Source organism: Podarcis bocagei (genome assembly GCF_964188305.1).
Source record: "Podarcis bocagei genome assembly, chromosome: 2".
Lineage (NCBI taxonomy): Eukaryota > Metazoa > Chordata > Lepidosauria > Squamata > Lacertidae > Podarcis > Podarcis bocagei.
In genome coordinates this window covers 88,270,840-88,296,243 of record NC_138126.1, presented here as the reverse complement: position 1 = coordinate 88,296,243, position 25,404 = coordinate 88,270,840, and the positions used below count along the sequence as shown (strand labels likewise).

The window sequence follows — 25,404 nt, the reverse complement described above, 5'->3', positions numbered from 1 at the left end:
TTCTGCCTAAACCATAGAGATTGTCTAAGTGCCTCATTAAAATGCCAGGTTACTAGGGGACACTTAAATCTTCCAGGACACCCGACTATTGACCAGAACAATAACTATTATTGGACAACAAATAACTTCAGGAGGATACTTGAGTATGAAGTTATGGAATGGTTCCCCTTAGGTTATAGAAGCAGGTTTTTAAGCAGAGGTTGGATGGCCATCTGACATGGATGCTTCAGTTGAGATTCCTGCATTGTAGGGGTTTGGGTCCCTTCCAAAACTACAGTTCTATGTTAAATTCTAGTTTATCAGCAAATATGATTCTATTCATTTAGGGATTCTATTCACTGGGGATTTCTGTCCCACTATTACATTAATGTGTGACATTGTGAGGGGAAGTTGCTACTCTCTTAATCTGAGTGCTATGAAGAACAGACACAGACTGCACCCTCCTTCAAGATGGTCTACCTCCATGCCTACAGGGGTACATTTATCTTCCAACTGAGGGCAATACTTCATGCATCTGAAGAAGCAGACTCTGGTTCATGAAGTTATGCCTCTATCCTAATGGTTTGGGATAGGGTATTCCCAAGGATGCCAGAAAAGGAAGAAGATATCTGGTTCATTATCTATTACACTTAGAATCCAACTCACCTGTACTAAAAAATGAGCATTTAACATTATATGCCACAGCTATTGCTGACAACTGTGAGCACAATCCAGTGCTTCCAGCATGCAAGCACAGAGAGTGGGAGGAAAGAAAAGGATCTGGTACTTTAGATGATGAATGCAGAGCAATTGGGGAAGATGTTCTGATAGCTAACTCCCAGAGCAACACTTTTAAGACACACGAGATACTTGGAAATTTCAGCCAATTCTGCCGAGAAGCTGTCTGAGATTTTAACCAGACAAATGGCTTCACAAGAGTAGAATTCTGTTAACTTCTGATAAGAATACCCTCCCCCCCAACTTTACTGAGTTAATTTATACATAAAAGTAGGTTACAACTGTGTATTTGCCAAGCGGAAAGTACCAAACTCTTGTTCCCTTCAAACAGAAGAAATAAGTGACTCCTGCTATTTTTGGTTTGGGGATATGACACATTCTGAGAGAGAAGAACGTTGCCTTTTTGAATTAATAAACCCGCTGGGCATCATAACTGCAACCAGGAGGTTATGGCTGACAAAACATTTCCATTTACAAAGGAAACTCAAGATGTAAACTGTACACTCTCTTTTTTCAGTTGTAACATTGCCATATTTATATGCCATATTTATATACACATACACAATACAATACAGAAAACTGGCAGGTGTTCTACTTGGTGATCAAATATAAAAACAACACCCAAGTCCTGTGGGCTTGCAAGTTCTTTCATAAAAGTTACTGCCCCAGAAACGAGGCCATAGGATCATCTGGCCGCTGGCGCTTCATTCGATAAGCTTCCATTTCTTCCTCTGTTGGTTCTCGGCTTTCATACATGCTGTTATACGGCCTCTTTCTCTCATCTAACTGCATTATTTCTTTCACGTGAAGGAGACGGGCTTCTTCAGCATTCAGTGCCTAAAGGAAAACAAAACACAATCCATAACTGTGTGACAATATGAGTTTACAGAAGTCAGCAAGATCCAATACAGGGAGTGAGGTTTCTTTAATGATAGGCAGGGATGGAGAGAAATTGTCTGCAGCATTAAGATGGTCATGTGGCATAATGTAGGTTTAGCCCATGGGATTCCAGCTGTTGGCTACTGGTCTAAACACCGTCACAAGTATTCACCCAAAAGAGTATGCCTAAAAGTCACCAAGTTGTATTCAGCACTTTACATCTGCTAACAAAAGGAATCCATCGGTTTTAAAATTACTAATAAGCAAGAAAAATGCAGCTGGCAGATTATTCTTATTTCAAGCATACCTTCTTTAATTTTTCCTGTTTCTTTCTATCTTCTTCACTATCAGAACCTGTACTCTTCTTGTGCTTTTTCTTCTTTTTCTTCTTCTCCTCTTTTTGTTTCTCCTGATGCATCTGCAGAGGGTGGAAAAAAGCAATAGTATTCGGAGGCAGCCCCACGTATAACAACTTGCAGTAAAAGAACCTAGGGACTTTTTGAGACTTTGAAGGATGAAACGTTACATGGGCTGTGCTTTCTTATTTTGAATAACCACTAGGCGGATCTTGCAGTTAAAGAGAACTATTCCTCTATATCAGTAGTGGGGAACTTCCGGCCCACAAGCCAAATTAGGCCTGGCGGGGGTTTAATTGGGCCCATGGGGCAGTTTCCCTTAAACCACATCCATCTGCTGCACACCAGATGTATGTAACACCAGGTGTGGAGCAAGTAAAGACACAGCTGCAAAGGAACGATTAGGGCGCTGCCAATTGTTTCTTGCTAAGCAGGACTTGCATTCGGCACCTTTAAAATTTGATGCCAAATACAAGCTCTGCTGAGATTAGTGTCATTAAAGAACTCCTGATTTGAGCTCCCAAGCGCAACTGATTCCTGCCAAAAGCAGAGGTTTTAATCAGCGTCACTTGGCTGATTGGCATTGACTACAACCCCAGCTGGTATTGGCTGCAGTGACCTTTCTTTGCAGCCTGACTTGAGTTCAAGTTTGTCTGCAAAGAAAAACAACTTCACCTAGTGATGGCAGGTGACCTGCAGTGGGCATGGAGATCTGGCCTGCTGGCTGGATGCAATTCCCCATTTCTGTGCTACAAACTAAAATTATCTCTCTTCCTCTTGACACACCAATAGGGTTTTCTTTTCTTTTGTAAAGGAAAGCAGGCAGGAGAAAAAGGCAACCTACCTCCACTAGAGTTCTTTGTTTGGTCACGTACTCTTCCTCAGGCACTTCAATGGGCAATTCCTCATCAGCGTTCTGTAGAGAGAGAAAATAGGAGAGAAAATAAAATTCAACAGGAGAAGCATGTATTAGCCTGGTTTTTTAAAACTTAGAAGTGGAAAATTTATTTCTTAGGCCAGTTCTTACAGCAATTTCTCTTCCAGCTTCTCCGGTGCAATATGAATACTTTACAAATGAGTAGCAGCATTTGTATCCCCATTTGCCTTCTTTCCAATAGGAACCCCAAATGCACTGCAGGGGGAATAAAAAGAAAAGTAAAATCAGTTACTTTTACCACCATTGCTTGTGCTGATGTAAAGTTACAGAATTATATAAATGTTGTTCAGGATACAACTAAACTTTTGAGAAATATTACTTTCCCTGAAATCATGAAATCTACTTACAGAGGATTTATTAAACGTCTATTAAAGTCAAATCTTCAACTTAGGAAGGATTTGTTGTACTCGTGTCCTGCTTGTTGGCTTCCCAGAGGCACCTGGTTAGCCACTGTGAGAAAAGGCTGCTGGACCAAGGGTTAGAGCAACTGCCCTATGAGGAAAGGTTGCAACATCTGGGGCAACCCAGAGTTCAGCCCTTTGGATGTTTTAGTTTACTTGACTGAGTTTCTGAACATATGCATAATTCTGCTGCCAAAATGGGACATAAAGGGCTTCATTTTTGCTGAACTGCGCCCTGAACAGATGTACAGTATCTGCAGATTTTGAAAACTGATATTTTAAGTTTCCAAGTCAAATATTTGCAAAGTGAAACGATGGGGCTGGATCTAGATGTCACCCTATGTTCAAGGAAGGTTCCTTCTGCCCACAATAAGCGGAAGGAGGGAAGGCAGCTTTTATTGCTTCTCCCTGCAAAGGAATCATTGTAATAAGTAACTTTTAAAACCAACTGCTTTACAGTGGAGTAGTGACTATGTAAGCACAGGAGAACTCAACTCATACCTATGAACTGCATGCAGGCCAGAATTTGGCTGCTTGCAGCTGAAGGGGAGCACAGCTCAGAATTAATTCTGAGCAGTAGAACCCTTATTCAAAAATATAAAGTGTAGCCTTATTTTTAGTAAGGTTTCCTGTTCTTGGTTACTTACTGTGTGGTTGTTGATAGTTACATCTTCCTCATATTTAGAACGAGCAACAGCCTTCTCTTGGCCTTTAATAACTGTTCCATGTCTAGAATATTCCACGTAATCTTCCGTCTGAGCAAGCAGCAACTCAGGCGGTGGGGCATCCAGATGTTCTTCTCCCCCGTACTGTTAAGAAATAAAGTTTGGAAAAATCTTTAGCAAAGGATTATCTACAGTTTAACTATACAGTATTTTACTAATCAAGAATCCCTATCTGGATATTACAGGAAACACTATACTTATATACAGGCAACCCAATTTGCACGGGGTTGTGTTTCTGGTCAGTAGAGCACACAGAAGCCTGTCCTGCCATTAAAATGACCCGCGTGTCGGCGGTTGTGCATCAATTGTACGTGCGCAAAATGGTCATCGCCTGTCCACTGTGCTCTTTTAAAAGAGTTCAGGTGCATGTGTATTGAAAGCATTTTCAAATTTCTCTTCAGTAGAATAGAACACACCAACACAAGCAAAACTGCATAAAATTCTAGCAGTAATTTTTTTAAAGCAAATGCACAGCAAGGTTAGACTATAAATCTATTTCCACCTCAAAAATCAATTGGTTTGTGAACCTATTTACTCCTTGTTGTGTGTTGTATTCTTTTAAGGGGCTTAAATGAAGGGGTTTTTTTATTTATAAAACCTTACAAATTTATAAAACCTTACAAATTGGCCCAAGGTTCTGTTCAAAATATGTAATTCAGTAAATCTTGCTTGCTGCATTTCTGATTGTCTACAGCTACTAGTCTGGTGCTTATATATGAGGCTGATTTACCTTCTCCAGGATGGTTTCTTTCTGTTGCTCCTTGAAGTCTTCTTTTTTCACTTTGAAGGACTTATACAAGAGTTCAAGTTTTGTAGGATCTGCCTGAAGATGAACTTCAGAGCCTTTTTCATAGGCTTCCCAGGCAAACACTTTTAAGGAATTAAGGAGAGAGAATGTTTGCAATAACTATTTGCATATATATATATATATATATATATATATATATATATATATATATATATATTTGCTTATATATACATACATACATACATACATACTAACTTCATGGTATAAACTGGTTTTGCTCTCAATATGAACCAAATAATTTTGGTTCATATTTGAGGAAGTGGGGGTAAAGGAAGACAAGGCAAAGGGTAAGGTTCTTTCTGTTTTTACTCCCTTCTACTCCCATGAATTATTCTCAGCTTCACAGAGCCAGTTCTAGGAACAGCTGCCATGAACTCTCTAGACTTGGCTCTACTGAGCCAGCTTCAAGAACAGCCCACAACATCACTGTCCATCTGCTTAAGTTAGCCTGGAACCCACTTGCTTTGAGCAGAGGGTTCATGGTTTCCAAGGGGCAGAGGAAAGAGAGCTGCCTTGGAGAATTATCTAAGGATACAAAGGGGACTGCAGGCCCTCCCCCATTTTATACCCCATGCTGAAGGGAAGTGAGTGAGCAAGCAAGCAAGCAAGCAAGCAAACAAACAAACAAACAAACAAACAACCACCTACTTCCTTTCAGCCTAACTCCTGGCCTCAGAAGCCTAAGAGAACTCACAACTGCATGATGCTCTCTGCAGCCAGTGTTCCTTTGGCAGTATGGAGGCACAAATGCACCCCGTAGCAGTTTGTTTTCCTTTATTTGAGGGCAAGGGGAGGTATGCAAGGGGGAACATTGAAAAACCCCAATATTTCTCTAAAAATTTTTTTGGGGGGGACGGTTTCCTCTGAATAAGGACCCTTTCCCTCTATTTGCCCAAAATTGAAACTCCCCTGAAGATTAAACTGAGAATAGTTCCTTCCACTGCCAAAAGCAGGTTTCATTAAGTAGTAGTAGATGGTACAACTGAAGAAAACATGACTGGCAGATTCAGTACTTACGCTGAGTTTGCGCCATAGAAATGGTAGCCCCCGTGTAACGAACGAAGTTGTCACCTGCGTAACTGACCCTGGAAGGAAAGACCTTGTAAGTAACCAGGATGCACAGGAAGTATGAGTGGTTTTACATTACAATATGAGTTCTTTCTTCTTTGTTAGGACACTTTCATTGAAAGGAGCCATTCCCATGTTTGCAAAGATGTGCTTCAATAAGCAACACAAGTCCCTGCACCACCCCCAAAAGCAACACAAGTGATGAGTTCTGCCATAGATCTGTAAAATCCAGCCTGCTTCTTGCGTCTCTGAGGAGACTCAACTGCATGCATCAGCTTTTCAGGCAATATGCTTGTAATCAGAGCAATTATCCATTATCAAAATGCAGTATGAGAAACAGCTTTCAGATTAAAACCACACACAAGAAAGGAATGTACTGCTACCCTCCTGCAACAGAGCTTTCTTACACAGCATCTGGGGCCCACATTTGTTGGTGACTTACAAGCCAGCCTCTATTTATGCTCACCACCAAACCTCTCCCATCCCCATGAAAGTCATCCCAACTGTGCTGTGGGTCTTAGAGGCAGGGGTTTCTGTCACCAGTCCTGAGCTGTAGATAACAAACCACACAAGAGATTTCAGATCTTTTACTTTCCCCAAACTGCAACTCAAAAGAGAAAACCATGTCTATCACTGAACCCTCTGGCTGTATACAGAAGGCTTGAAAGGAAAGCATGGTCTCATCTCAAGCTTGGCTACGATAACAAGCAGCTTCAGAGACTCAGATAATTTTTTATTTACTCCTTACTCCAGCACAAAGTAAAGCTTGGATGAAAGAGAGATAAGCTTTTGGGTATCAGTCCCCCCAGAAGCTCAAGAGCCCTTGCCCCTAGTGGGATAGCACATGGATATGTGAATGTCTGTGCAGCATTTAGTTATTCTACTAAATAAAGGGGGACTAATCTTTCTTCAACAGAATAATTAATTTCAACCAAATGATTAGGCGCAATGGAGATGTCAAATCTAATTTCTTTCCATGGGTGAAATCCAAGTGTTTCTTAACCAGTGGAATGGATATTGTTGGTAGAACAGATCCACCCCCCCCCCCACTTGCATGCCCTAAAACCTAGTTTGGGAAGCTTCTGGCAGATAGGGAAAAGGGAGGTCCATTCATGAGGTTTTGGATGCCACCCACGAAACCCCCAGTATCAAATTAGTACTAATGAATGCTTTTCTACTGTCATGTATGGGTTTCACCGGTACCCAAATATTATTGTTTGAAAGGATGCACAAGACATGTAAATTATCCAAGCAAGTTAGTTTCAAACTTACTCATCTGGATTCTTTCCAGCATTGGCATATGGATTCTCTCTCATTGCTCTGGTTTTAGGATCATAGTATGCAGAATTGGGATCAAGATTCCGCAAGTACTGAAAAGACACGAGAATACAGACTTGAAGCTTCAGTGCAGGTAACAGAGCCAACCACCCCTTGAAGAACTCTTAATGCCAACTCATCTATGCAGCTAATCAAATCCTCATTTTATTTTAAGTTAAATGGATTTCTTAATGTCACTAAGCAATTAATTTTCAGTTAAGGATGAGAAATCGAAAAGAGACTATTGGTTGCATATATTAATTAATAAAGCTTGATGAAGGCAAGAAGAATGTTGTGTACTTTTCTTAATCCACCAGTAAAACACAGACAGCAGCTACACAATGACAAGGCTTAATGTGAATCTGCTTACTTTAGCGATATCCTCCCGAATACGCAGGTTTCGGACTGTAATACGCCTTTTGGAGTCAAAATTCTGTCCAGGCATATCAATGTCATCTGCATATTTGTCTTCATCTTCATCTTCACTGTTATGATCTCTTTCCTGAAAACATAGCAAGATCTATTATTCAAAAGAGCAATAGGTGTAGAACTCATTTGCACAATTAATCTGAAATGCAAAGACCTTTAAACTATTTAAAAAATTCACACAATTTTATTAGTGCTCTGTAAATAAAATAAAAAAAACAATTTTATAAGAGTCATATATGTTTTAATTTATTAGGATCTAAGTGAGGTTAGATTTGCCAAAGTCTATTTCATCCTTGCAGGACAGGTCACTTAGATCCAGAAATAGATGCAAAACATCCCTCTAGTTGGTCCATGCTACTCAAGCAGCACAGAGCTGAAAGGGCAGCTGATTAATTTTGTTGTCTCTATGCAAAAATGCTTAAATAAAACAACAACCTCCCTTATTTTCATAAAGTGATGCTGATTATTAGAGGTACCTGGTTGGGGTGAGAAAAGAGGTAGACCCCTCCCCCAATTTTTCACTTTTCCTTTTAACAGTAATAGGTTCTGGTCCATCATATATGATAGAAGGTGATTAATAGGTGGGTGGTTCCAAGCACCTATCAAAATGGCCCACAGAGGCAGGTTCAGTTCTAGATTTGGTCCTTTAGCGTGATCCAGTTGCCCATCTCATAGTACACCAAGCCATTTTCTGTGAAAAAACAATTCTCTCTCCTGTATCTTGTGAGTTTTTTGAAATATTCTTTACCGTTTGTGAATTTGGTTCCTCTTCTCCCCATCTATGTCGCGGGGAGTTCTGCGGCAAGGAAAAGTAGCATTAGCACAGTATATAAGCTCAATTTTGTATTTTAGTTTTAAATGTCAAAATATTTTTTAAAAAAGTGTAATACTGAAATTAACTTTATTGAGGAAGTTGAAAGAAAATACCCTGAAATGGCTCTGGTTTCCTCCCAGTTCAAAAGAAGCTTTAGTATTAAAAGTAGGGTTTATACTGCCACCTAGTGAAGAAATTCAGTATCTTCTGCAAAATGAAGGGCACGCCCAAATGAGTAAGCACTCCTGTTGGTTTGTTCATAGCAAAAGCTTTACACTTAAGGTAGATTTAAGCCTGATCTAGCGCGACGGGTGAGCTTCTGTTGCTCGGTCCCTGCTCCTGCCAACCTAGCAGTTCAAAAGCATGTCAAAAGTGCAAGTAGATAAATAGGTATCACTCCGGGGGGAAGGTAAACGGCGTTTCCATGCGCTGCTCTGGTTCGACAGAAGCAGCTGTCATGCTGGCCACATGACCCGGAAGCTGTACGCTGGCTCCCTCGGCCAATAAAGCGAGATGAGTGCCGCAACCCCAGAGTCGGCCACGACTGGACCTAATGGTCAGGGGTCCCTTTATCCTTAGTGCTTATTTGTGCCCTCAGCATCATCCTATACCTTTAACTTTAATAGCAGAGGTGACATGTGAGAAAGGGGGACACACATCCCTTGTGATAAAACACCAGGGTACTAATGTTTTGCTACCAGCATGAGTTTGACCAAACTGCGGGAAGCAGTGGAAGACAGGAGTGCCTGGCATGCTCTGGTCCATGGTGTCACAAAGAGTTGGACACGACTAAACAACAACAACAACAACAACTGTTTTCAGTTCACTTACCACTTGCTCCGTCAGCTTTCCTGAAGCCAGCTCCTCCTGGAGCTTCTGCACTTTCAGTGAGCGTTTAGCCTGTTAAAATGAAAGCAGGATTACTTCTCACATTGGTCTGAAAGTTTCCACAACCACTTCATTCATCATGCAAACATCGATGTTGTTTAATTAAAATTAAATCTGTCTAGTTTGGTACTAAAATTCAGTATGAACAATCCCCTTACTAACCCTTAGGAAGCAGAAGTTCTTCTCACCAGAGGACAACTTTCACTAGACAAGTGGGAATTATCCATTGTTTTGTGAGTGGTGTTCTGCATGCTCAACAGAACTTCCTCTTCCCCTCGTGTACCCCCAAAATCTGTTCCACAGAGCCCCCCAACAATTTGGAAAGATTTTGAAGAGCTACAGCGGTCTGCAGGAAGAAGAGGAAGTGGACGTTTTCTTGCACAAGCTGACATACGCTGCATGAGCGAAACAGCAGCACTGGACAAAATGCATTGTTCGAAAGTCACTCTTGGCTCAATCGTCTGGCTGAGTAAAAGGCAGCTTTTCATGCACCTTACCTTAAACATTTCTACTGGTATTTAAGTTAGTGTGCAAGTTAATTCTCCTCTAGATTAAAAAGTGACCTATTTTAACATTGATATATGCCACAACTTCCCAAGAGACTGTCAGAATCTTTTAAAAAGAAAAAAACACACCACCCTACTTACTAAATCAACCTTGGCGTATTCTTCTACAATCTTCATATGCTCCTCTGGATTATAGCCATTCCAACGGTCTCTTTTTCCATCATAGTCAAACATCAGCTGTGGTTGCATGTGCTCATCTGGTGCAATGTTGGTTCCTGTGAATTTGGCTCCAACCTTTCTAGGTCTCTGCAGGGAAGGAATTAGATCACAACCTTAGCATTGCTCCTGTTCTTCAGAAAGGAACTGGCCACATTATTATTCATTTTTTTGTATCAGAGAGCTTGGGGAAATTAATTTTTCAGGATGTTAGCAAGATTCACAGTTAATTTTATCCAATTTCATGTAAAAATAATAATAGTGCTTACCTCTAAGCAATCTTTCTTCTTGTGTGTAAGGGCACCACAGTTCTCACATGCTCCTTTGCGGTACTTGGTTGCATGAGAATTCTGAGCAAAAAACAAAAACAAATGAAAACTTCCTATCAACAGCACACCTACTTCCCTCCGCTCAGCCTTGATCAGAATATAGTTGGCCCCATTTGACTGCAAAAGAAACAGATCTACAATACAATTAATTTTATCTGTAATGATAATTGCAGAGAACTTGATCCTTAGCTTGAAGTGTACCCCTGCAAGTCAAGTAATGTAAAACTATCCCACAACATCTGATACTCAGAAAGATGACAAACTATCACTGAACTCAATCTTTTGGATGCCAGTAATAAGAAATAAAGGACCGCAAACTGATTTGGATTTATTCACATTCTAGAGCGCCAGCATTCCCATCATGGCGACCTACCTCTTTGACTCCTCGCTTATACCATTCCCCTAGAAATGTAAATTCTTGTTGCTTCTCTGGCTGAGGTCTCTGATGCTTTAGTGTAGGCCTTTTTGAAGGATCTATATACCATGGGACTGAGGAAATGTACTGAGGAATATGAGGGTTGATGTCTCTGTAATAAATAGAAAAAACACACATTGAAGTGGGAGTAAGCCCCATTGAACATACTTGGAATTACTTCTGAATAAATATGGTTGTGTTATGGTTGCATTGTTGAACATCTAAATGTTACAGATATCCACAAAATAATGTTGTGAATGCTTTGTGACCAGGTAAGATGGACCTTAAGTCTATAAGGGTTCCCATGTAGAGATAGAGATCAAGAAGACATCTAAGTGGAAACTGTTAGGATCATTTCATTATTTATTTATATTCTGCTCTGACATTTATATGCTGCCTTTTCCCTACCATGGAACCTGACACCCAGCTGAACTCAACTGAGACATGCCTCCAAGTACATAGAATCAGACCCACAGAAGGGATGACAACAGAATCCCCAATTCAGTGCTTTTAAAAATACTTCATTTTAAAAAAAAATATTTTTATTACATTTTTTCCAGATAAATTTGAACAGCACAGAAAAACGAAGAAAACAAGAAAAGAAAAGAAAAAAAGACAGATTGTTACCAAAGCTTGTTTCAATCCATCATCGGACTTCCCCACATCTCCCGCACAGTGCATTCTCAAATAATAAATTTTTTCAGCAAATTATAACCTTGTTTCATATGTTTCTTTTGTACTTTCAGTTACATATTAGGTTTAAATTACTTATTGTCCTAATTATTCAATAAACACATATATTGTCCTTTTTTAAACATTTAAACATTGGTTCTTTCATTATTATTATCTAATTTCATATACATTCCACTCTCATTGCTGGGGCTATCCTTCCAAATCGTACGAAATCCTATAGTTCATATAACTTATAATGTTTTTGCAAATAGTCCTTAAATTTCTTCCAGCCCTCCTCCATTGCTTCTTCTCCCAGATCTCGGATCCTGGCAGTCATCTCGGCCAACTCCATGTAGTCTATCAGTTGCGTTTGCCACTCTTCCAGTGTGGGCAAATCTTGATTCTTCCAATATTTAGCGATAAGAATTCTTGCTGCTGTAGTTGCATACATAAAAAACGTTCTGTCCTTCTTTAACACCTTTTGGCCCATAATGCCCAAGAGGAAGGCCTCCGGTTTCTTAGGAAAGGTGTACTTAAACACCTTTTTTAACTCATTGTAAATCATTTCCCAGAAGGCCTTCACTCTTGGACAGGTCCACCAAAGGTGAAAGAATGTTCCTTCAGCCTCCTTACACTTCCAACATTTGTTATCAGACAAATGGTATATCTTAGCAAGCTTGACTGGGGTCATGTACCACCTGTATATCATTTTCATAATGTTTTCTTTCAAGGCATTACATGCCGTAAATTTCATATCGGTGGTCCATAACCTTTCCCAGTCTTCAAACATGATATTGTACCCAATGTCTTGAGCCCACTTTATCATGGCTGATTTAACTGTCTCATCCTGTGTATTCCATTTAAGCAGCAAGTTATACATTCTCGATAATACCTTGGTCTTTGGTTCTAACAACTCTGTCTCAAGTTTCGATTTTTCCACCTGGAATCCTATTTTTTTATCCAACTTAACAACCTCATTAATTTGGGCATAATGAAACCAATCTTGCACCTTGTCCTTTAATTTTTCAAAGCTCTGCAACCTCCAATTATCTCCAATATTTTCTATTATTTCCCAATATTTCGGCCAGCCGGCCTCCATATTGGGTTTTTTACGTGCCTTGGCCTCTATTGGTGATAGCCACCTCGGAGTCTTACTTTCCAGTAAGTCTTTGTATTTCATCCAGACCGTAAAAATTGCTTTCCTGACAATATGGTTTTTAAACATTCCATGTGCTTTTGCCTTGCCGTACCACAAATACGCATGCCATCCTAACGAGTTATTAAAACCTTCCAGGTCTAGGACATCTGTATTCTCTAGTAAAAACCAATCTTTCAGCCAGCAGAAGGCTGCTGCTTCGTAATATAACCTTAAGTCAAAAAATAGATTGTTAATTTCAAGTACAGTGGTACCTCTGGTTACAAACTTAATTCATTCCGGAGGTCACCACTTTAGCTAATGGAGCCTCCCGCTGCTGCCGCTGCACGATTTCTGTTCTCATCCGGGGGCAAAGTTCTTAACCCGAGGCACTACTTCCAGATTAGCGGAGTCCGTAACCCGAAGTGTTTGTAACCCGAGGTACCACTGTATCAAAACATACCCACACAAGGTAAACAGAGCTTAGCCACTGTGCAGATAAGAGAGAAAATAGCGGCAGATGGTAGCATGTTTTAGATGTTCCAATAAAGGCAATCAAAGTGTTTCTCCATAAGGGTCCATGAGTCAATGGAGGGTCAAAACCATGTTCGATTGTCTTAACAATACAGTCATACCTCGGGTTAAATATGCTTCAGGTTGAGCGTTTTCAGGTTATGCTCAGTGTTACCTCTGGGTTTTGCCACTTATGCATGCGCAGACACTCAAAATGACGTCACAAGCATACATTCTACTCAGGATGTGAACGGGGCTCCGGAATGGATCCCGTTCGCATCCAGAGGTACCACTGTACTGTAAAAGGATACCGTGTTATATAGGAAGTACGAGTCTTTTCCCCTCCCAGATCAATATTCCGAGCACTGAGCTTTTTAAAACCTCACATTTCAAGATTTCAATCCCTTCCAATTGCCTGCCCCACTCTGGAAAGGTTAGGAAAAGACTAGACAGGCTGAAGGCAGGAATAAACCATACATTTCAGTTCATTCATTTCATTACCCACTGGCTATAGAAATTCAAGCAAGATGAAAGAAATTCCTTCAAGGTACATACCTTCTAACTTCAAAAAAATAAAACAACAAAAAGTCATAAAAGAAGTGCAACTTTGAAGGAAATACAAGGGAACTGCTAGCAGATATGAAGGGATACACAAGACTTACTTTCCCTCTTCATCTACTTCTGCTGGTGCATTGCCCAGTTTTCTCTGTTCTTCCAATTCCTTTTTCTTCCTCCAGTCCTCCCTGGTCATCTTCTTAGGCTCTTCTAAGCCATTTGACCCTCCAGGAGGGTTAGCAGCTATCGTTTCCATACTACCAGATTCCATGATCTTTTACCTACAAATAAGAATGTAGGTTTATCAGCCACAGAAACAGATCAAACACTGTTTTAATACATGTCCTTATGAATAATCTCAAACTGTTAACTATAATCAGTATTTTGCATGTAATAATTCTCCCACTGACCCTTCACTGATGTGCTTGTAGCATTTGGAGCCAGGCCACAGCCATCAGAAAAAGTAGCTACTATATGAAATATAACACCATTCTCTCTCTGAGAGATGATAACAGAAACAGAAGCAGCTGGGATTAGTGGGATAATGAACAAGCTCGCCATGAATCCAAGAAATGATTCAAAAACCGTAACATGCAGAGATAAGTTACCACCTCCTATAAATTAGGCGAACGTGAAACCAAAAGCTAGCTAGCCTATCTGATGTTTTGTGAGTTATAAGCCTCCCAGCTATTTTCTCCATTCCTTCTGTGGCTGCATAGATCCCTAGAACAGTGTTTCCCAACCGGTGTTCCGCGGCACACTACTGTGCCGTGAGACACCGGCTGGTGTGCCGTGGGAGGGAGGCGGGCGAGAGGCGGCGGCGAGAGGCGGCGGCGGCGAGGATCCGCGTCGAGCCGGGGCGGCTCCGCGGTGGTCGTGCCGAGCGGCGGGGCAGCGCGCGCAAAAGGGAGGCGCGCGAGACAGCGGAGGAGGAGGAGGCCGGCATGTCCGGGCAGCAGCAGCAACAGCAGCAGCAGCAACTCCCGGCGACGGCTCCTCCTCCGCCCGCTATCGCAGCCGCCGCCGCCTCAGCTGCCCTCGCTCTGCTGCCTCCTCCCACCCCGGCAAGGGGGAGGGAAAAAACGTTCACTTTTGTGCGTCCCTCCCGGCGTGACGCTGCGCGCTGACGTCACGGGGCGGGGCTTTAATGGTGGTGTGCCGCGAGATTTTTTTCCGGTAAGCAGGTGTGCCGTTGCCCAAAAACGTTAGGGAAACACTGCCCTAGAAGACTCCTCTAACAGGATTTAGCCACCAATGTTTATTTCTTTATGAACCATTCTCAACGAGTTAGCATTATTAGTCATAGCAGTACGTAACTATGTTTATGTGGGTTCGCCTCCCTCTCATTAGTAACAGTTTAATGAGAACACCTCAGCTATGACCTGCTTAGCCATCATACACAGCTGTCAACGTTTCCCCCTTTTTTAAAGGGAAATTCCCTTATTCCGAATAGGATTCCTCGCAAGAAAAGGGAAAAGTTGACAGCTCTGCATCATAGCAAAAGAACATCTATCTGATCTAAGCAACTGGAAGCAAGCAAATAATTTCAAGCACAGTTAATGTACTGATCAATCAGCCTGGCAACTGGAATTGTGCGTTTAACGGAGAGGTGCTGTAAGTGGGGGAGAAGGGCGGTAGGCTAGAGCAGGAGCTCGCTATACGGTCGGCCCCAGTTTTAACCCCCGCCCCCAACCACAAGGACTTCAAGAAGCCGAAAAGAAGCACAAAAAGTCCCTCTTGTGTTTCCCGCGACGAATACGTAGCTGAAACAGGTAAACCAAATAAACCTCCAGAGAAGGTGCTGACGTGAGGCCTTAGCGGGCCTTCGTTTACTCCTCTGTGTGAAAACAATGCACCGAAACCCAAAGGAACGAGGAGACACAGCAGCCACCACGGAGGCTCCCGGGATTTTAAACGCCCAGGGAGACACCGTATCCCGAATACGCGCTCCGTATAAATAAGCACTCCTGTCAAGAAAGTGGAGCCGGTCTCTGCTGTCCTATGGGGGAAGTAAAGTCTCCTCCGCCGGGTAACACTCCCAGGGCAGCCACAAAATCCAGCCTTACCGACAGCTGCCAGCCCCGACAGCTGCCGTTTCTACGCCACAGGATTCTCGGCACCGAGCAGGCCTCACTTCCGCTTTGCTTCCGCTTCCCACAATGCAGCGCGCCGCTCCACCCGCCTTCCTCTTAAAGGAGCACCGCCCTGATTCCCAAGGCCTCTCGGCGTCCCCCGCCCGGTCCTACCATGGCAGCCCGATTCCCACGTGCATTTACTCGGGGTTCAGTCCCACTATGACTCCAGGGCGCTTTGTTTTCGGTGCGCGTCTTAATTAGAGCCCCGAGGGTCGAAAGCCAGCCAACGAGGGGTTTTGGTCCGGCAACCTCCTCTGGAGCAGCTAAATCATACAGTGTTTCCCAACCTTGGGGCTCAACCTGTTTTCGGACTACCAATTCCCATCACACCTGACCACTGGTCTTGCTAGCTAGGGATGATGGGAATTGTAGTCCCAAAACAGCTGCAGAACCAAGCTTAGTAAACACTGAGCTAAAGGCTGCCGTCCTGTAAGGGCAGAAGGAGGAACCCCATCTAGAGCAAAGCAGTCCTCCTGGGCAGGACTGTTTCAGTGGCTGTATGCATGAGCTTCCTTGCACTAGATGGGACTCATGCCTTAAGCATTGTGGCTGGCTTCAATCTTTATATGGCTACCCACTGATTTGTGAGTAAATCCCAGTACAATGAGACTCCGGAAAAGGATTAGGACTAGCATTGGAAGCCCGGGCGGGGGACGCCCTCTTTGTTTTTGTTGCAGCAGATCGACAGGGCTGCCTTCTCCGCCGCCAATAATAATAATAATAATAAATAGTAATAATGGTGATAGTAACAACAACAATTTATTATTTATACTCCGAAAGTGTTGCACTCCGAGACCTCCTGTCTGACTCCGCCGAGTGCAGCGAGCAAGGGTGACTTTAGGGCTTTGCAGTCTGATCCCACGCATACGTAGCTGGGAATGAACTCCCACTGTGCACTGCTCCCATAGGAAATACAGTTACGCGCACCTTCACCTAGCACACTTCATCTGCTGTCCCTTTGCCTCGTCGTGGGTTCTTTAACGAGCCGGGAAAGCGTGAAACCCCGCCTCCTCTCCTCCGCCATTGGTTTACCGAGGTAGCAATCAGCAGCGGCTCACGCGGCGAGGAACGACCAATGGGGAAGGAGGGTGATGATTTAAAAGTGACCCGTGAGGAAAGCGGAGCTCGTTAGTGGTGTATCGCTGTTAGTGTGCGTGTTATCAATTGTTTGGCAATGGGTGGATGCGAGGTTTAAAAGCTTGTTTGCCCTAAAATTTTGTTTCCTTTTTTTGTCATTGCTTCCTAATGTCTCGTCTCTATCGATTCTAATTCAAGTGTGCTGGTTTTATGTTTAGTAACAAGTTGTGTTGCTTTTCTAAAATTCTGTATCCTTTTTGCTTGGACTAAATTAATTTTTTTCTTATTGCTGTCAGGTTCTTTGTTTCCTTTGGTCCATTCTATAGGCAGGTAAGTAATGCTAAAAGAGAAGTTGGCTTTTTGGTGTTTTTTTCCTAAGAGTTAGAAACACAAGTTAAATCAATCAGGTCTAGGGCAACCTAAGACTCCAGTCCTGACTGTACTTAAGATGGACAGTCAGTAGGTTTCCTGGAGTTCTGTGTGCCTTATTGCTGAGTACTCCTGCACATGGTCAGGCAAGTTAGTGAGACTGCATTAAAATGATGGAGAACAATGTGGGTGGGAATACACTTTGTAGGGTCCCCCTCCCTTTTTTGCTGTTACTTTTTGGGTTACACTGCTATAATGCTAATGTCTGGCATTCAACACTGGCACTCAAGAGTATGTGGTAGCATGGAAAGTATTGCTTTAGTATATGTGTCAAAACCTGCAATTTTAGGCTACAATTCTTTTAAGCATTTATCTGAGAATAAGACCAATTGAACTCGGTGGGACCTACTTCTGAGTAGGCAGCAATAGTTCGCTGTTGTTCTTAATTTCAGAATGTAGTCCTCTGTAAATAGACACTTTGAAAAAGTTTTTTTTTTAAAAAAGACTGTTTTGTCACCACCACCATGTATTTTTCTAAACTGCTTTAGTGAGTAGTTTTTGTTTGCAATTTGAGTTCTGTCTAGTGTTTAACAGTTATCTGCACATCCCAGTGCACTGTACCTAGTCAAGACAAACACTTGAAAGAAGTGCATTAAACCAGTGGCCGCCTTTGCTCCAGAAGGTTCTGGAGGAGTTTCCCCAAGTGATTGAAGCACTACTAGTGACATACTTGGACTCCTATGATGATGACAGAAGGCTAAGGATGCAAGAAAACACGAAATAATAATGTATATATCTGTTCTAGCAATCCTTGGATGTCAAAGTGATGGCGACACAAATTTACATAGAAAAAGAGAATGATGAAATTGGCACGGTTGCTTCTTCTAAGGGTCGGATGCAGTTGGTATCTGCACCATGTAAGTTTGTATCCATGTGAATTTAAACTGGTATAAATGAACGGAAATACCTATTTTAAACCAAAGCTACATTAAAGATGCTGATGAACTTGAATTAATAATTCAGAATGCTTAATATCAACTTTTTATAGCTTTCTCCTCCTTTTTTTGGAGGCAGCAATGATAACAGGTCAGCTCAGCTTAGAGGTACCGGATGATGAATCTTTGTGGAAGGACAGGATGCCAGGAGGAAGGAAAAATGAGAACTAAGTGGCTTCTCCTTTATTCTGCCTCATGGAGTATTCTTAGCTGCCCTGGCTTGATTTGCTTGTCTTGCCTGTCACATTAACCATGGTTTAATGTGAACAAGCAGCACACTCAGAATCTCCTGGGGCATTCCTGCTGCATTTTGGATGAAACAAACGAGGGCCTGGTTTGTCATGTCACCTGAACCTGCACTTGTTTATCTCCAAATGAACCAAGAGTTATAAGCTAAGAACAAACCTTGGTTTACTGCTCTTGGCTTGTTTGGAGAGAGACAAACAACAATCTTGGGTTCATATAACATGATAAATGTACGTTCTGGCTTGTTTTGTCTGTGGTGCCCTTGAATGAAGAAGTTTTGGTACTTTGGGTCTCAAGCATGTTGGCTGACTTGATTTTCTTCCATAGCAAAGAGTTTTGCTGAAAGGTCTTGCCCCAAGACTCCACTTGTTGGAAGGACAGCTAACGTAAATCCAGCAACATCCCAGTCTGTCAGGAAGGTTCTAGGAAATTTGAATAGGCCTTTAACAACAACAAAGAGTAACTTCCCAAAAGGAAAAAAGTCTTCTACGAAAAAGGTTAGTAGAGCTAATACTCCACAGGACTACATTTGATTCTCAAAACAGAATTATTCCTAGGCTGGAGAACTGTCCCAGATATAAGCAAAACAATCAGAGCTGCAGCTTAGGCAAGCTGAATAGAAAAGGTCATAGATGTGTGCCAATCTGTCAAAATTTCAGCAAGTGATAATGATCAGCTCTCCTTAAACTAGCCTCTTGAGTAACTAAAGCTTTCATCTTGTGTAAAACTTTTATTCCAGAAAAGTAGTACATTGGTGGGTATGAAATAGGGGGATGACTGGCACATAGCAGGAATAAGAGAGTTGTGTGTACATAGAGACCAGTTTTCTCTCTAGCTCATGAAGGAAGAATCCATTCACAAGGATGATTAAAGCTAAGAACACTGGAAAATCTGGTCACAACAAAAACCAGGGTGGCACCTTAAAGGGGATTTCTAAGTGAAGATAAGGGAAGCCTCTGGGAAAGGGAAGAAATGTGGAGGCAGCCTATTTTCTAATTCCTCCTTGGTTAAGGAGTTGGGAACAAGAAGTCATGGTGTTATAATAAACATGATTTAGGTGATTCCCAAGCTGTGGTCCATGGTTCACCAGTGGGAAGCAAAGATTCAGCATATTAACGGGAGAAATCTCTAGTCTGGCTGTTGTATGACTTTGTTGTAACCACTTTTTCTGGTTATCCTCATTTAAGGCTACTGAAACTGCAAACAGAGTTGAAAGCAGCAGCATGGTTACTGAAGACTATCCAGAAAAGGAGAACCTCTTTTCCTATGATCCTTTAGGTAATGCCGGCCAAGGATTATTTTGGTTTCCTTGGGATAGTGGGGGTGATTGATTGACTGAGCTTCTATACCGTAAGCTGCAACGCATGCTGGGGTTATGTTCTGGGGATCGCACCTAAAGGCAAAATTGTGTAATGTCAAAATGTATTGGGTTCATTGGTAGGTGGGATTGCCAAAGACTTTCCCCTCAGGTGCCTGTCCTATCATCATCATCATCATTATTATTTTTAATATCATCATCATCATCATCATCATCATCATCATCATTAAAATAAAAAAATTCCTTCCAGTAGCACCTTAAAGACCAACTAAGTTAAAGACCTAACCTAGTTGGTCTTTAAGGTGCTACTGGAAGGAATTTTTTTATTTTGACTATGGCAGACCAACACGGCTACCTATCTGTAACTATCATCATCATCATTATTATTATTATCATCATCAACATCAGTCAAGCATGTTAAACTGAATGGTCACACATTAAATACATGTAAGTTGCAGGATTACTGTTCTAGAAGTTGCCAGGCATAACGGATAAATAGGTTGAGGAAAACTGAATTGAAAAATCAGTCTTAGGTACAGTGGTGCCCCGCAAGACGAATGCCTCGCAAGACGGAAAACCCGCTAGACGAAAGGGTTTTCCGTTTTTGAGCTGCTTCGCAAGACGAATTTCCCTATGGGCTTGCTTCGCAAGACGAAAACGTCTTGCGAGTGTTCCGATTTTCCCCCGCTTTCCCCCCTTTTTCTAAGCCGCTAAGCCGCTAATAGCCTTTTAGCCGCTAAGCCGCTAAGCCTTTAATAGCCGCTAAACTGCTAATAGCGCTAATCCGCTAATCCGCTAATAGGGTTGCTTCGCAAGACGAAAAAACCGCTAGACGAAGAGACTCGCGGAACGGATTACTTTCGTCTTGTGAGGCACCACTGTATTTTATTTATGCTCTTTGTGTGCTACTCAATAGCAGTGTAAGCCCTGCTAGCTGAGTGAATTATGTCACTGCCCCACTCCTCTAACAAGTAATGGAGAGTGATGCTCAGGGGCAGTGCTAACCACGGTTGTTCTTTCCAAACAGACTTTGAGAGTTTTGAAGTTCCTGAAGAGCACAGGTTGAGCCACATGCCCCTGACTGGAGTTCCTCTGATGGTATTTGAAAATGCCTCTGACAGATTTGCAAGCACAATCTCTGTACCTGCAAAAGAGCCTTCCATTTCATGGGGCTATGGTAAGTAAAAAAAAAAAAAAAGTGATTTGCATCCAGTAAAATGAGTGGCTGTAATGCTACATTGTAAGGGGCAATACTTGGTTGGAACAGAGCAAACACAGAAAGAATTGAGAAGCAACTTGGTGGTTGTCCAGCAACAACTGTCTAACATTTGGGTGACTAGGGTAAAAGGGGCACTGAAAAAAAAATGGAGATTAGAAATGTAACCATGAACATTAGAAATGAAAATATTAAAATTTGAATGTATCTGACTTGATGTTAACTGGCTTTTTAAATCTTTCAGATACCCGGCAGTCCACTCAAGACTTTCTGGCAACTTTGGATGAAATAGTAATTGATCTTCCCCCTCCCTTATAATATGTAAACAGGCTTATCTCTTTTTAAGCTGAATTTTGAGCAAGCTGTATTAATTTTCATAATAAAGGACTTGGATTAAAATCGCAAGATGACTTTGAATGAACTGACTTAACAAAACAAAGTAAAACTTGCCAGAAACCAGAAGATTGGGCAAAGCTCGTCAATGCAGTTAAGATTAGGACTCCAGACTGCTTTCCTTGACAAAAGGAGAAAATTACAAATAGGGTTGTGAAGGAGGCTCCTAAACATGGTTGGTCTTGCAGTCTCAGTCATTTGGTGGCTTGTTGCTATGTCTGCTTCATCCCTTTTGCTCACCTGAATGTGGATCTGTGAATCTGAGTTTGGTAGTCCAGTTCAGTGAAATGGACAACTCTGAAGTTCAGACATGGTGATGTACCCAGACTGGAAGGAGGCTGCCAATGAGGCGGGACTTGCAATTCTGATCAGCGGTGTGGCCTAGACTTCGTTCTAAAGGAGTGTTGATGTTGGTCACTGTAGAATGACTGAATCATGTACACACTACTTCTGTGATTTGACAAGTGCTCAGGTGCTATGGGAAGCAAAAGCAATTTTGGATCCTCCTACCTTGATTTTACAGAAGCCTTCCAACACCATATTTATCTCCATTCAGGCAGGGGGATAGAACAGCATAACCAGCATCTCCTGGGAAATGTCTGTTTAAATAATTAACCACTTATCATCTGGAAATTTCAGCCAGGAAACTTTTCAAGGATAGCAATATGACCTTCCTTCAACAACCCATTGAAATGATGAAGAGGTTTTCTCTTTTTTAAAATAAGGAACGGCAGTCGAATAACCTTTGTAGCATGTTAAGTGAAAGCTAGTTTCAGGAAAGTTCTTGGTGCACTTGAATCAAGTCTGGTTAACAGGCTGAAAATTTTAGGGCAGCCTTTCTCAACCTTTGTTCCTCAAATGTTCTTGGCCTATAGTTCCCACCATCCCTGACCACTGGTCCTGCTAGAGATGAGAGGAGTTGTAGTCCAACATCATCTTGGGATCCAAGGTTGAGAAAGGCTCTATCAAGTTACAATCCTGGGTCTACTTGTAAGTAAGCTATTTTAATCCATAGGTCTTCCTAGTACGTATGGGTAGGTTTCTGCACCAGGCTTATTTCTCTTCTGCTTTGTTGTCCTTTCCCTCTCCCACCCTAGGATGGGGCGCAGGAAGATTCTCTGCCTAAAGAAAGCTTGTTAAAGCATTGGCTCATTTATTTGCATGGAAGTGCTATCATAGGAGACCTCTTTAAGTCTTGGAACTAGCCAAGCAGAGCTAATGACAATTATTCCTCCCCCCGCCCCCATTTCACATAGGGACTTCTACACTGCTCTCTCCTTTGGTCAAACATTTTCTGTAGCATATAGTCGGTGCAAAGGAATTTCCTCACAAACCCAACTCCATCCACAGTGCAAAGGAATAGGCTTAAGAAGGCTGGGATGACACTTGCACCCAGAGCAATTGTTGGGTCAGCTTCACTGCAAAATGGGTGGCTAAACTATAAAAGAGCTAGCAATTATGGTAACTTCCCCTCAGGATATGGGTGGGAAGTTTTGTTGCAAGTGCCTTGGGAAAAGGAATCTCTCACAGTCTTGACAGGAAAATGGTGGCTGCTTATGTTGGGGAATCTATGGCCTTCTAGATATTGCTAGACCAAAGCTAGCATTTCTGATTGTAGGCTGAGCTGATGGCAATCGGAGCCCGATGTCTGGAGGGCCCCAGGTTTCCTGTCGCTGGTTTAGCATTCCTCAGGTATCTCACTTTGTGAATATGTGGCTGGCCAAGATGTCAAATGAAGTATTCGCAGAAGGCAGAATTGGAACAAGCACTCCCAGCATTCGCAATTCAGGTCACTTATTATTTTTTACAGCAAGCTGCAATCTGTTTTACAAATGGTTTCAGTAGCTCCTCTGACAGCTACACAGTACCATCGTGTGGCTATCTTGATGTACCACATATTTCAAAGGGCTGTGTGTTTTTAATGTTAATGGGATGAAGTTAATCTTAGCTGAGTTGGGTTGTACAGGGGCTATTTTCCTTGTCTGTACTGAAAACTTGAGGTCACTGGTTTCATTTAGCTAACATCAGAGTAAAACAAGCACCCCAGTTCTGCCTGTTTCTGATGGTGATCAAAAATATGTATTGTGGAAATGGGATAAGTTAATGTCATCATTGTTCATTTGTATGCTCCCTTTCCATAGTTAAACCATGCTGTCTGTGCAGATGTAGATAATTACAAAAATATAACAAAAGTTAAGTGGTCATAAACAATAAATGAAAACATCTCAATAAATATACCAAAAAATTAAACTATCCTCAAATAATTCAGAAAATGATCATAGCAAAGTCTAACAATAAAGATACAGAAACAATACCAATAACAGCAAAAATTAATCACCTCCAAAATTCAGTCTTGACCCCAACAGAAACTAAACGCCCACATCAGTAGTCTCTAGGCAGCTGGTCCTGCAGGTAAGATAGTCTCTGTTCCTTGAAACAGTAGCAGCTTTGGTAGTGTGAGTCAGGGCCTGGGCCTGCAAAGCAGGGAGCAGGTCTTGTAGGAATCACAGAAAAGATGGTTTCAAATACATTCATCACCTGGGTTGAGAGCTCATGCACACATCCAAATCTTATGCAAAGCTTATCAAATAGTCAAGCGGCAGCTAGACTGGTGACTGGGAGCGGCCGCCGAGACCATATAACACCGGTCTTGAAAGACCTACATTGGCTCCCAGTATGTTTCCGAGCACAATTCAAAGTGTTGGTGCTGACCTTTAGAGCCCTAAACGGCCTCGGTCCAGTATACCTGAAGGAGCGTCTCCACCCCCATCGTTCTGCCCGGACACTGAGGTCCAGCTCCGAGGGCCTTCTGGCGGTTCCCTCACTGCAAGAGGCCAAGTTACAGGGAACCAGGCAGAGGGCCTTCTCGGTGGTGGCACCCGTGCTGTGGAACGCCCTCCCATCAGATGTCAAAGCGATAAACAACCACCTGACATTCAGAAGACATCAGGGAAGTTTTTAATATGTGACATTTTAGTGTATTTTTCATCTTTGTTGGAAGCCGCTCAGAGTGGCTGGGGAAACCCAGCCAGATGGGCGGGGTACAAATAATAAATTATTATTATTATAAGGTCACATACTTCTGTTACTGTATTCAGAAATGTGCACCATAATTGAATGTACTTAACGTGATCTAGGTAATAAACTTTTAAGCTGTGCAGCCAGGTGGCAATAATGTGCTAGTTAGAGTGAACTCGTTTTTTCCTTAAAAACCCTTGTGCATTTCCCCAAAGCATATTCTGATATCGAGCGAAGATACCTGAAACTTCTTACCCAAAGTACCGGTAGTTAAACCACAATTTTCTATAGGTTTCATCTCTAGGTTCTAGAACAGAGCCAAACAGGTAATTATTGCCGTGACAGTTTATAACATGATGACAAAGTACATTTTTGAGAGCATGTTATGAGGCACACTAACAGTATAGTCCTAAACATGTTTACTAAGAAGCAAATTCCATCTGTTTATCGGGGGGGGGGGAGGGCTTTCTCTTTGGTAAGTGGGCATGCGTAGGATTGCAGCCGGAATCTGTCACTTTAATAGCACAAAATATGGTAATAATGCTCAGTGTTAATGGAGTGCTTTTGACCCACAGGTTTTTAACTGCAGGTGCAAAGGCTTTTTAAAGTATCCTAACTTGTCTCAGTGCTTGGGTTAATGATATGTGGATACATACAGTATAGAACAGAAGTGAAATAAAGTATGGCTAGGAGATAGGAGATTTGCTCTGCAACATTATGCTGCTTTGCTTTGAACTTGAAGGTATCAGGTACTGTAATAGATTATGGGCTTGAGCCTGGGCTTTCGGTCCCGATATGATACAAAAAAATCTGAATTGCATTGCCCTATGCAAAAAATGCATACCTTTGTAACGAGAACTTATTCTGTACTAACTGTCATGACGCCATTTCAAGGTCACTGTAATTTGCTAACTGATGACTCCAAATCTGAATTCATTGAATAGTGTCTGAACTTCA

The 25,404-nt window shown here is 42.0% G+C and overlaps 2 protein-coding genes across 2 annotated transcripts; one reads left to right on the top strand and one right to left on the bottom strand.

The window, feature by feature from the left end:
- Window positions 1-866: 866 nt before the first annotated feature.
- On the bottom strand, window positions 867-13,988 carry SLU7 (SLU7 homolog, splicing factor). Its single transcript, XM_081184747.1, has 15 exons — window positions 13,788-13,988; window positions 10,764-10,917; window positions 10,331-10,411; window positions 9,987-10,151; window positions 9,283-9,351; window positions 8,386-8,433; window positions 7,579-7,710; window positions 7,164-7,261; window positions 5,841-5,908; window positions 4,746-4,885; window positions 3,938-4,099; window positions 2,980-3,084; window positions 2,797-2,868; window positions 1,904-2,014; window positions 867-1,554 (listed from the first exon to the last, which is right to left on the bottom strand). The coding sequence occupies exons 1-15, from the start codon at window positions 13,949-13,951 to the stop codon at window positions 1,375-1,377; spliced, it is 1,749 nt and encodes a 582-aa protein (XP_081040873.1). The 5' UTR covers window positions 13,952-13,988; the 3' UTR covers window positions 867-1,374.
- Window positions 7,228-21,441, top strand: PTTG1 (PTTG1 regulator of sister chromatid separation, securin). Its single transcript, XM_081184764.1, has 7 exons — window positions 7,228-7,302; window positions 17,189-17,222; window positions 18,067-18,178; window positions 18,830-18,999; window positions 19,690-19,780; window positions 20,848-20,997; window positions 21,281-21,441. The coding sequence occupies exons 3-7, from the start codon at window positions 18,088-18,090 to the stop codon at window positions 21,352-21,354; spliced, it is 576 nt and encodes a 191-aa protein (XP_081040890.1). The 5' UTR covers window positions 7,228-7,302; window positions 17,189-17,222; window positions 18,067-18,087; the 3' UTR covers window positions 21,355-21,441.
- Window positions 21,442-25,404: the final 3,963 nt, after the last annotated feature.

Bases quoted from the DNA above. Each gene is read 5' to 3' on its own strand.
- PTTG1 (XM_081184764.1), top strand. From the start codon at position 18,088: ATGGCGACACAAATTTACATAGAAAAAGAGAATGATGAAATTGGCACG. The intron at 18,179-18,829 runs GTAAGTTTGTAT...TTTCTTCCATAG, and splicing joins GCAGTTGGTATCTGCACCAT to CAAAGAGTTTTGCTGAAAGG. The intron at 19,781-20,847 runs GTAATGCCGGCC...CTTTCCAAACAG, and splicing joins CTTTTCCTATGATCCTTTAG to ACTTTGAGAGTTTTGAAGTT.
- SLU7 (XM_081184747.1), bottom strand. From the start codon at position 13,951: ATGGAATCTGGTAGTATGGAAACGATAGCTGCTAACCCTCCTGGAGGG. The intron at 10,918-13,787 runs GTAAGTCTTGTG...TATTTATTACAG, and splicing joins GAAGTAGATGAAGAGGGAAA to AGACATCAACCCTCATATTC. The intron at 5,909-7,163 runs GTAAGTTTGAAA...CTTTCCTTCCAG, and splicing joins GCTGGAAAGAATCCAGATGA to GGTCAGTTACGCAGGTGACA.